Source organism: Centrocercus urophasianus, unplaced genomic scaffold, assembly GCF_019232065.1.
Source record: "Centrocercus urophasianus isolate 14NV4802_14NV808 unplaced genomic scaffold, USGS_Curo_1.0 seq_12, whole genome shotgun sequence".
NCBI lineage: Eukaryota > Metazoa > Chordata > Aves > Galliformes > Phasianidae > Centrocercus > Centrocercus urophasianus.
Window position 1 is genome coordinate 38,948,508 of NW_024884364.1, and position 12,669 is coordinate 38,961,176.

At 40.2% G+C, this 12,669-nt stretch overlaps 1 protein-coding gene across 19 annotated transcripts in view; it reads left to right on the forward strand.

Annotated features, from left to right (window-relative positions):
- Nucleotides 1-12,669, forward strand: part of DMD (dystrophin) — a 979,751-nt gene that overhangs the window by 905,723 nt on the left and 61,359 nt on the right. For all 19 annotated transcript variants that reach the window (XM_042811110.1, XM_042811098.1, XM_042811099.1 and 16 more), the window contains one exon: nucleotides 9,212-9,286. In XM_042811110.1, coding sequence (XP_042667044.1) covers nucleotides 9,212-9,286 — 75 coding nt within the window. The remainder of the gene's footprint in view (nucleotides 1-9,211; nucleotides 9,287-12,669) is intronic.

Genomic DNA, 12,669 nt, shown 5'->3' on the forward strand with positions numbered 1-12,669 from the left:
GATTTCACTCTTCATTTAAAGTTATGCTTACTTAAAGTTACATAACGAACCGTCGATATTAAATGACATAATTGTTGTTTAATGGTCAAACGAAATTGGCGATAGGTAATTGCAGTGATGACCTTAGCTGTATCATTTAATTTATCTACCAGATGTTGATACAGATTGACTAGTTATGTAAATGAAGAACATGGTGAAAAAACAAATGCTGAAATAGGAGAGGTGGTAAAAATCAGTGATGTGTGAGTCTCCGAGGTTCAGCTCCTGATAGTTCCCCCCAGTTTGTGCAGTGCTGTTATGAACCACTCCCCTTTTCTCTTCTAACTTCCTTCTGGAAGTCTTCAAAGTACCCGGGACTGCTCCAGTTGCTTTTCTTTCCAAGAGCAGTTCCCCTGCAGCAAGTCTTCTTTCAACACTGTTCTTTTACAGCCCCCTTACAAATTTTCTCATCCTTCGTGATGGCTCCAGGGCATTTCTGAAATGAGAATTTGCATTGTTTTGCTGTTCCGGAGAATTCAAGGACCTTTGAGACGAGAAGAACAGAAATCAAAGTAGACTGTGGTTGCTTTTTTTTATTCTTTTTGAGTTTATCTTCTGAGAGTGATGATTTAATTGCAGACAGCTTAGCTGTGGATGATAGCTTTTTGCCTTTAAGCTGAAAATGACTCTAACCTTTGTAGCAGTGGCCCAGGAGAGCTTGGTCTGCTATACCATACTGATAGTGTCCCCTTCCTCCAGCCTTCCTATGGGATGACAGGATGAGTTTCCTCACCATCTCTGCAAACAGTAATTGCAATAGCAGGATGCAGTCAGGATGCATCTGTTTCTCTCCTAATTCCCCAAGGTAAGACAAGAGGGTGGAAAAAAATCCACCCACACCCTTGCAGACTCCAGTGCACTGCAGCTAGTGACAGCTTTCCATTTAATTTGGAGTGTGAGGGAGGCTGTTCTCCATGGTGTATTTGGAAGAAGTGTCTCGTTTGCTTAATGCAGGGTGAGAGAATGCTGGGAGGTGCTTCTGAACATCCAGATGAATTTCAGCAGGAGCAGCTGTGTTGATCTTGTGACTGGCTGCTCTATAAAGCAGGGTGAGCTACTAGCAATCAGTGACCAAGGAGGATAAACGTTACTGCCCTTTTCAGATTGTGCATTTTGACTTGTGCTGCTGAAGAGCTGCCTGAAGAGGTTAAACTTCTCTTTGCCATTTAAAAAAATCCTCCACTTGTTTACCACAGAGCTATTACACTATGTGTTGCTTTTCTCTTTTTTATTCATATTCAACTAATTGATTTACATGTTTGTATATTAAAGAGACATGCATGTCTCAAATCAATTACGTGATTTTACCAAAATCCAAAGAGATGGTACATGCAGTCTTCTTTAAAATGCTGTTTATCCACTGATACCACTGATAATTAGAATCTGCATAATAATTTTTTTCTTTTGGGAAAAAAGGATTCCTTGGGCTCTAACACCCCTGGGTAGTTGTCAGACCTGGAGTATGTCATCTTTGTAAAGTATGTGAGTGCATTGTTGGCAAACATGCAGTCAGTACACGTAGCTATGGCAGAGAAGCCATAATTTGCTGATGTGCTACCAGTGGTAGGGATCATTGTGTTTCAAGGACCTCGTGTCTCTTGACAATTAAGCCATAGGTATATTAGCAGTGAAGGAAGAAATGAGAGTGAGCAAAGTAATGTTCTGTTCTGGAACAGTTAGCCATATGTGAATGTTTTGCTCAAGAGTATTACCTTCTTGGCTTGCAAATGAATAACATTCCTTAATAATTTTGAAGTTGGTTGCTTGCTGTTTATTTATTTCACTATTTCATTAAGACTACATCTTAGCTAGTATACAGGAAGAATTGCTGACCTGACTGCAAACTGACTACATCCCAACTCCCTAATGGGATATAACCAGGTGAACATTGTATCCTTCCTTACAGTTTTGGTGAAGAAAAACCATGACAAAATAAAAGAGAATTTCCCAAGGCCATGTCATCTGATCATGTAACTGAAAGGCTGACACATGCTGTGATGTTCATCCACTACTTGGTGTAGATGCAGTCAGTACCACTTCAGTGCCCTGAGTGCCTTCCACTTATTAATTAATTTGCAGACAAATTGTCGAATGTTCTACTTCGTGGAGTTTTTTTTTAACACATCCTGCCCTGTGACATTGTGGACAGTGGTTAAGCTGTGTGTCTGCATATATAACAGTACTGCTTACTGTTATTTATCCTCAAAGCAATGTAAGTGATAGCATTAATTATTGTTATCGTGAGTCAATGGCTAGAACTAAAATGATACTAAGCAGTGTTTCTTTGATTAATTTCTTTCCTTTATGCATTTGTCTTGCCTACATCTTTAAATCACAATTCCTACAGAGGCGATATATGTCACTGTAAGCATCACTATAAGATTTATATAGGGGTTTTGGGCAGCAGGAAGATAACCAGCACTCTAATCAGCTGGTCAGGTAATCACAGCTATATTGAATTGGTGTAAGATGAAACTTCCTGGGAAGTCAGGGTGCTGTTACATACAGTCTGATGAAAAATCTTTAGGTTTAATGGCTGGTAGTGGGATTATAATTCATTAAGGATTGCACTGTAGACTTTTTTAAGTTTGCTAGGTATGCATTGTCAGAGGCAACAATGATGTGTCATTAATTCCCAAAATAGTTTATCTAGTGATAGCATTTTATTTATAAACATCTATTTGAGTCACAAGCTATGGTGAAAAACTACTTTCAGATTTTGAAGTGTATCGATATAGGTTCATATTTTTTTTTCCTTGCAAACATGTGAGATGAAAAACCCTGTAAATCTTGCCAAATTAAGATTAGGATTTGATGAGCATGGCCAAATGAGGATATGACTTGATGAGATTTAATTTATTTCAGCGAAATTAGTTTTGAACTTGACAAATTTAACTGTTGAGATGGTAGTTATCACCTGAAGCATCTAACTACTCTTTTCAGTTTGGTGACATCCAGGAAGTGAAAAACTTGCTGTCCATAAAATCAAGAGAAATGACTGTGCTGTTCAGTTAGAAATCAATAAAAAGTGATTGTAATAATGTTCACAGTAATGTAGAAAAATGATCCATAAACTAAAAAGAAGGTGGTGTCCAGGTAGAAAGGATTTCAGAGATGCCGTGTGTGTGAGATCAGGAGATAGTCTGGCCTATCCCAGAGTTTTTAAACATTCAGTCAGATTAGCTGTGTTAGAGGGCAGTACGTGGTCAAATGGAACATCCCAGTCATTCAGCACTAATGGCAGCTGGAGCTACTGTAATGTGATCAGATGTATAATAATCAAATATCCTTCCAAACTGGACACCACATCCCTTATTAAATATGGTCTTTTTAAAAAACTCATTGTTCTTCAGTTTTTTTTTTTATTACTTTTAAATGCTTTTTGTCTTACTTCATGTGATAAAAGGATCCTGAACATAAGGATTTGTTTTTACTGTTAATGCTATATTCATATCCCAGTGTAGAATCTGGAATTTAGCATGGTGAATTAAAAACAAGATTCTGCAACTTCTTATTTGTTGATACTGTGTCAGTAGCAAGTGGGATGCTCCAGCAGGTGGTTTAAATTTATGATGCAAATCATGGACCACTTCTCAACTGAGTGATTTTTACTTGATTAGCCACTGTCAAAAGGTTCTGCTGTACGTAATTACTGCTGTTTCTCAATTCTGTAGAAATACAGCCTTGAAAAATGTGTTGATGATGCTGTTTTAGCTCTTTTGAGGAAAAGCGTAGCCTTTACATTTTGAGATTTCTCTCAACTTGCAGAATTATACAGAAGAGGTTAATTGGATAAGATTAATTGGATTTAATTGTCTGATTGTTTTTCAACAATTGTTCTGATTTTAGTTCTTCTTATCAACAATTTGAAGTCTTTTTCCTTAAAGCTACTTGTGTAAGGAGCACTAGTTCCTGTGGAGTAACTCAAGGCACTTCATGGTGCCTGATGGAGAAAAACAGTTTTCTAGATACCTTTCTCCCCACAGCATTAGATGCTGCGAAATAGGTGGGGGAACTTAACCTGTCTGTAATGAGCAGAAGAAAGCAGCAAAAGAAGATTTCCTCATTTCAAGGGTCGTTTATACTTTAACTCTTGGAGCCCTTTCAGAGAAGTGAGAGGGTTGTGTTAGGAGCTGAGAAAGATCTTGGGATGAATGTACTACTGTGTAGATGAGAATTGTTCATTGCTGCTAAAGCCTCAGCATCTGCCTTGTCTTACAGGTCTTCTGTAGCATAATCCTCTGTCTTCTCCCCCATAAGCATTTATATACTCCCTTGAACGGAGAGTTCATTCACGGCTGAGTGGTGGAGAGCCACTCTTCCTCATCCCTCCTGGGCATAAGTACTGGTGTCACCAAATACTGCAGTGTGACCTTTTCCTTGGTCTGTTTGTTTCTAGGGGGCAGGTGACCTTTTCCACTATGTGATTATTTTAGAATGCAAAAGCACATTATGCTCTTGAGCATCTACGTTTTTTTGATGCGTGAAAGTTACCTTTCAAGCAGTGAGGACTAGGACTGGAGTTGCAGTATTGTGAAAAAAAAAAAACTGCAAAGGTCTCGTGTTCTCCCAAGGCTTTTTAGACCTCTGATCACCTCATTTGGAATATGAGACTGTGCACATTCCCTAGGTTTTGGAGGAAAGGCTGGAAAAAAGCATATTTGGTATAATTAGCTATTCTACCTGCTCGGAGGTGGCAAAAGATTGGTGGATTCAACACTTCGTGGCTCCTAACTTTTTGCTAGTCTGTTTGGGAGTGGAAAGCATCCAATTTTTTTTTTTCCCTCGGGACTCAAGAAGGAAAAAAACACAGGAAAGGATGAGCTGCTAATGTTTTTATAAAACCTTGGAAGATTGCTGCTGCTTGTGCCTCATTCCTCCCTCCTCCACACGTTCCCAGCAGTTATATCTGGCTGGCAGCCAAGCAGTGCCTTATGCTGCTTTACTCTAGGTTTCCTTCACTGCTGTTAATGGTGACGTTACGACTAACGATAGCAAGCAGAGCTACCAAGCCTCATTGCTTGGCAGTCTTATGTTGTACATATCATTTAACTGGAGTCATACACCAGCAAGAAAAGCATATTGATCCTGATTAGAGGAGAGCTGGGCTTCCCCTCTCTGTTCTGTGAAGCAGTGCATTCTTCCCAGCAGTAGCTTGGGTGTAGAAAAAGTACCACCAGCAGTTTCATAGGAATACAATTTTTAAAAAAAGCTAATTACAAAGTTCAGGAGACAAAGGAGAAAGGTACATATGGAGTTCCTTAAGCAAAGAATCACAGAGTGACGTATTGACTTAGGTTGGAAAGGGTCTTAAAAACCATCTAATTCCAATCTCCTGCTCTGGGCAGGGATACCTTCCACTAGTTCAGCCTGCCTAAAACCCCGTCCAAACTGGCCTTCAGCACTTCAGGGATGGGCATCCATAGGTTCTTCTTTGCAACCTGTTCCAGTGCTCCACAAACCTCATCATGAACTAGTATTCCCAAGTTCTTCTCCTCAGGTCAGCTGTCAGTTTGTTCTCCAACCAGTCTGTTTGCACTTGGGATTGCCCTGACTTGGGAACAAGACACTGGACTTAGCCTTATTGAACTTCTTGAGGTTCATTGTTAGGTGCTGGCCCCTCCTCACTATCAGGACTAGCCACCTCTGCCTTGATTGATCACCAAGATGATGAAGGGACTGGAGCAGCTCTCCTGTAAGGAGAGCCTTAATGAGTTGGGACTGTTCAGCCTGCAGGAGGCTCAGGAGTGATATTAGGAATGTGAGTAAATAGCTGAAGGGACAGAGCAATAAAGACAAAAAAAAAGCTCCCTTTGGTGGTGTCCACTGCCAGGACAAGAGACTCCATCTGAACATCAGGAAGTACTTCTGCGCTGTACAGGTGATGGAGCACCAGCACAGGTTGCCCAGAGATGTTGTGCAGTCTCCTCCTTAGAGATCTGCAGAAACCACCTGAATGTGTTGCCGGGCAGCCTGCTTTGGATGGCCATACTGAAGCAAGGATTGGACCAGGTGACCTCCAGAGGTCCCTTCCAACCCCAGCCATGCTGTGATTCTGTGACCGTTCACTGTATTGCCCTCTGCAATGATCAGTCTTCCTTCATTTGCAGATGAAGTCAGAATTCAAATTCTTGTCTTATAATGCTGTGACACTTGTCTTTCATGAGCCATAAAACCACTTATTATTGGCCTTTTTTTTTTTTCTTTTAATTTAGTTAGAATGTAATATTTGTTTTTGAAGTGGAATAAGGGGCAGATGAAAGGTACAAACACAACTGGGTTGAGAGTGAGGTCAGAGAAGGCATTTAAAGGACTCCCAGATTTTAAATGAAAGTGCTAAAATTCAAGGCAAAGATGTGATATGGTGTGGCAGTGTTGCAGCAAAAGGCTGTCCGCACGTGATCAGAGAGCCATCCAGGTGGTTGTGGCTAGCAAGGACAGAAAGTGGACAGTTGACATCAGAACAAAAACTGGGCATAGATTAATGCTGGTAAGAGAAGGTGTGAGCAGAAGCACCCTGCAGCTACGTGGCCTCAGAATTTAAAACTAAGTGATAACATTGCTACTGCTTTCCTAGACCCTGCCATGAGGCCTATGAAAATAGCCCTTGCTATTGCTTCTTGGTCATTTACAGCAGATACTTCTTGGCAGAAGTGTCATTATGGTCGATAAGAAATTCAGAGTGTGTTAAATATACGAAAAAATATATGTAAACTACAGCATTTTGAAGATTAAGTGTCCTCATGGATAGCACCTTCTGCCTTGATTAAGGTCTGCAGGGTATGTTTATATTTGCTAATACTTCAAAAAATGTAAGTAATAAGCAGAGAAGGTTTTTCAGAATACGCAATTAAAATTTAGGGAAGATTTGTTCATTTTGCCATAATCTAGTATATATGAGCTTCCAATCCAACTATTTTTGACTAGTCTTACTTTTAACAAATGAAATTGCTACAGTTTTTATTTCTTTTCCAGAATGCAGGTGTAGACTTACAACAAGAGTACAAAATGTAACTGAAGGCACAGTGTGTTTGCAAGGGACTGCTTTATTAATTTCCCTTAAAGACAAATTAAGTTGCTTTATTTTAATTGCACGCTTTATTCCACACATTAAGGCTTCTGGACCTGTCAGGGTAATTGTGAGAGGGCGAGCTGGCAGGAACAGTGCCCAGGAGAACTGCTCATTAAAAAGGTGTATGGAACTGTGCAAAGAAAAAGAAATGCTGCACAAAGCTGAAAGTTCCCCTTCTACTATAAGGCACTAGAAGCACTTCCCAGCCTTTATTAAGGTATTAAATATTACTGAATTATCAGACTTCAAATTACTCATTTGGAATAGCTTAATTAAAATTTGTGTAATTGAGACTATATTCCCTTTGCTGCCTATACCTGCACAGCATTGTAAACGATGCTGGGATAGTTATACCCAAACTACCCAACTGCAAACACCTTTACAGCACCTCAGTGCCATTCTTGTATTTGCTCTGCTTTTTGTAATATTCTCTCTCAAAGAGCCCACAAGGCTTGGAGATATCTTAGTGATTAGGCCAAGTGGACCTCTGTTCTGAGCCAGCGTCATTGCTTTTTGTGTTCTTTTTGTATTTGTAGAGGAGTTTACATTTTCGAAATGCTGCCTAATCATTAACTCCGTAGGCCCACAGGTTTCATCAGCAGTTGTAAACTAAACCCATTCAGCAGCATTGCTGGGTGCTGAAACCTGTCAGCACACAGGGCCCATGTTGGCTTGCATAGGCTGTTAAGTGTCACGATGGTTGCACTGGGAGCAGCCTGGAGTGCTGGTGGGCTGGGTGGCTGTGCAGGGGGCTGCTAACCCTGGGGGTGCTCTTGACTGCCTTGAGTGAAGTTACCAGCTTGCAGCTGTATTTGCTTTAAGTATCTGTTGATCTGTTCTCCTGAACAAAAGCCTTTTGCTGGAGTGGGGCACTTGTTTCCGCACCTTGGGCTTGCTTCTGAATTGTGCAAGCAGTGGCCTACCTGCAGCGTGGTTGTGGTGTGCCGGGCTTACTTGTAACTGAGCTGGCTGTGGCACTGGCAGGAATGCAGCTGTGCTAGCTCTGACCTCACTCTTAGTAAATTTATTTTGTTCTTGTTTTAAATGGGTTTACCCATTTAAAGCTGCTTTCAGCAGAAGCCGGGGACTAGATCAGAGTACACACATCATCTTCAGTCTGATTCCACAGGCAGATGGAAGAGAAAGATGCAAATCCACTTTCCTGGTCGGATTAGGTCCAAGACACATTCTGTTTAAAATCCCTCCTTTCTTTTCAGTCTTGTCTAGCATTTACTTCTTAGGCTGCTGAGTGGTTGCTGTATCTTGCTGGGGGCAAGTATTAAGCAATGTTCACGTAGCCTTGACCAAGCCTGCCCTGTGCCAGGAGATCTATCTGCTCAGCATACTGCTGGTTGAGTACATGGCCGCCTTCTCTCTGCAGTGTCCTAAGAACCCGTGGGCACAAAGCTCCTTTTGAAGCAAGTGCTCTTGCTGATGATGTGGTTTTGTGAGCCGTGTGAGGAGGTTGCAATGAAACTGGACCTAGGTCGCTTGTGTTCTTCAACCTGCTCTCTGCAGTTTCCAGGAGGGTCATAGAAGTTTACCTTGCTGGCTCCCTGCTGGGAGCAGTGTTCCTCTCAGGACATGCTGGTTGTCTGTTTAGGTTGGGAAGCACAAACGTTTCATTGTTTGTTTTTTTTTTTTTATAGTCTCAGCCATAGCTGAGAGTTGCCTGCATTTTTCTGTGCAGGGCTCTTTGCTTCTGGCTGCCTGCAAACAATCTGGCCATGTGCCTCAGACAGGGAAGGAGGCAGGAGATCTGGAGCCTTATCTCTTAAAGTACCTATACTAAAAGGCTGTGGTGTTTTTCAGACAACCCTGCTGCAGTTGCTGGTTGTGTCCTTTCAAGTACTCTTAAGTTCAGCACCTTTGAAAGAACAGAAGTAAGCCTCTAGGACTTGCTGATTTTCTTTTGAAAGATTGATTGCCAAGGTTTTAGTGTATTTGTTCAGTGAAATATGGTTTCTAACATAGCATTTTTTGCCCAGTTCTTTGAACCACTGATTGTAATGTTTGAGTTCGGGTGGACAATGTCATTATGAGTCTGCTTATTTCTAAGATACAAAGCTAACCTCTTTTTCTGATATTCTTCCCCAACAGCGGACCTGAACAATGTCAGGTTCTCAGCATACAGAACTGCCATGAAGCTCCGCAGGCTGCAGAAAGCTCTCTGCTGTAAGTACCTGCCTTTGTGGCCCCAGATGCCAGGAAGACTTCAGTACCAAGCCATGAGTTTATTCACAACTTCTAGAAGTAGAAAAACACTTCCTCCACTCCTCCCAGGCGCTCCCCAGTGTATGGAAACTTCTCACCTGAGGCATTTCCTGATGCCATTACTTTGCACCTTCCTAGCAAGCTGAAAGTACAAGACACTTATGAGACAAAACAGTTGATCAGGAACAAAATCAACATTTCCTACGTACTCCTCATCTTTTCACTCTCAAGCCTTTTCACTTTTCATATCTTAAGATATTTTCTCTTTGCTCATTACCAGAGGCACATCCCATGTCAGCCACGTGCAGCTCAACATACAATCGGAATTGTTCTGTAATAAGAACGATGAGTGCCCAGAGGAAAAACTGTGCCAGAACTGGAACTGTTAATAGTTTGTTAGGTTGAATCCTGAACCCTGGGGGATTGCTGCCTTTCAGTGAGATCATCACAATAAGCATTTAGCTTCATTTCGACCCAGCTTTTGGCTGTGTTCAGAACTCTCTAGTCAGTCCTGCCACAATGACGTGCATGCGTGATCTGACATTGTAGTTCTCGCAACTGGTATATCATTTACTGCCTGTCACTTCAGTTACATTTCTGCTTTAGCTTCTTGTAATCCAATGGCTAAATAATTTGCTCATAGTTTTCTTGATAGACCAATCAGTTACAAAAGCAAAAGAGTTTGCTAGGGAGCACAGTTTGGAGGGTTACTAAAATATTTTAACGTTGACTACGTTTGGCATTTAATTATAGGGTTAAATTTCTGACACAGTTGCAAATGTCTCAACTGCTGATTTATCTCAAGTTTGGATTTGTGCTCACATGCTTTCTGGAACTGAGTCAAACCTCGAGGTTATCAAGCATGTATACTTTTAGACTTTTAAGGATGGGTGAATTCCACTAATGAGCAATCTCTAGATTTATTTAAAAAAAAAAAAAAAAAAGGTTTTTTTTTTTTTTAAAAAGCACAAAATTAAGCAGTGAAAATTCTTGTAAAATAATTGAAGATTTCAGCATGGATACTGTGACAAAGATTGAATTTTGATAGTAGACAATCAGAATTCCAAACATATTTTAATGACAATCGTGGGGAGCTGGCATAAAAAAATGGGAATAATATGCAGTGGGAAGTATTCATAATGAGTGCAGCACTGAAGTAATGAAGAAAATTCTCGAATTATGGGTTTCTCTAGCTGTCAGTGCATAAGCGTAGCAGGCAGGTTGAAAGTGCAAAACTTTGCATCCTGTTTTATCTGTAATTAGTTTTATTCTACCACTGAACAGTTCTCTGCTCATCTTGGGCTTTACAGTGAGGAACTGTAAATTACGCACTGAAATCAGTTTGTCTTTGCAGGTTACACTTAGGTAGGTTTTCTGAGAGTGGATGTTATCGGAAACACGCAGCAGCGCTTACACTGAATACTTTAGCACATTCTTCACTCTTGTAACTAAGGAGAAGTATTTAAGGAATTTGGTTAACAGTCTTTGTTCTTGCAAATATTTTTGCTTGGAGACACTATTCTCGTGTTTGTGTATTCTGTGCTTGCAGTGTCACTTGTGAGCCCCTTTTGATTAGATTAAAAAAAGCTAATTACAAAATTCTTTTTCTGCAATTTGGCACCAGAAGAAATAGAGCACAGTGTTGGGTTTCAGGACTCCTACACGTAGCCCCAAATGCCTGATTTCTACCTGCAGTAGTTGCTTCTCTAAGCTCCCACTTTTTATTTCAGCTTTAAAATTGCAGGAGTTTGAAAACTGTCTATGTACATATATTCTCTTATGCAAACTGCATAAAAAACACAGTAGTGTTATCTTCTGAGGAGTATTTTCAAACTCTGAAGGTGTGAGTACAAGAAAAATCCATAGGAGTGAAAAAGCAGCCTGTATTTCTAAGTTACAAGAGTACAAACGCTTTTAAACATGAACTGTATTTAGATTTGTGTTCAAAAATAACTTCCTTTGTAAATCGTCCCTATGAACTTTAAGACACTAGGATGTTAAGGATAATAATAGGAAAAGGTAATCCTTAACAAATAAATGCTTGTGAACTGTGTTACTTTAGGAGAATGTAACTTTAGGTGAGTGTGAGATTGTATCATTCCAGCCTTCAAAGTTGTTGTGGGCATGCCAAGTTAACTATTGCACTGTTTGTTGGGGTTTTTTTTTAATGTACGGTTTCCTTTGATAATCACATCAAAGCACATTGACTTTCTTGCTTTGCTACTTTTAAAGATCTGATCTTTAAGTGCAAACCACATCTGAACATTGTGAAGTCAATAAAATGTGATGTGTCCACAAAAGTTTCTTGGAGATGCAGTGAAAGAAAATATTCAACATCTTCTGTTAGGTTTTTTTTTTCTTTTAATTTTATACAGGCTACATTAAATATATATATTTTTAATGTATCAGCCAACAGCATCAGATTACAAGGAGATGATCTTGTATTTTGAGAGCATCATTAATGCTTTCTTATCACTTGCTGTATGTTGAGTTTTGCTGAACTCCGTTGCACACCTTATCCTGCCTGTTAAATTGTGTCTTCTGGCCTTCAGCTGGTTGGTTATTCGAGGTCTTATTTTATCCTTTTTCTGTATTCTAGCCACAAGCTGACCTAGCTGTAGACATACTTACTCTTGCCTTTAAGGCCAAAGAAATATTTATATACATTACTTGGAATTCAAAATAAGCTTCTTCTGTTCACTCAAATTTTGCTACAGTTTACTCAAATTTTGCAGTCAGTTTCAGAATTTTAAATAGAAGAGTGATGACCCATTAAATTTACAAAACATGAAGTGATCAAAGATTTGTAAATCACTGGATGTCCATGAATATGCAGCTCTTCGATATGTGTTTGGGCTAGCCCCCATTCAGTGTTTACTTGGTGCTTGCTCCCAGAAAAGAAATACACCAATAACTGATTCTGGAGAGGCCTCCAACACATTCCTTTAAACGTGGTGAGGAAGAGACAGGAGGAATTCACCTTGGTGAAGGCCAGAGCCACTCTTCCCCTGAAAAGAAGTCCCCTATAGTGGAGCTTGGTAGCAAACATTTCTTGCTTATGTTAAGATGGATATGCATTATTAAATTCCTGATAGGATGGGCGGCTGAGGAAGAGGCAGGGCAGAGGGCTTTTCAGAAGTTTCTGCTTATTAGCAGGAAAAGCTTTTGCAAAATGGAATGACCCATGTTTAGCAGTAGCTGATGTATAATTAAGCTGCCACCCAGATGCCTGAGGGGTTCATTTAATTACCATTGATTCACAGTCTCAAAGGAACTGAGAGTTCAGCCTAAAGCTCTGCATTAAAGGTATTGTGAAAGCATTGCTCTATTTTCAGTTCAGCTAA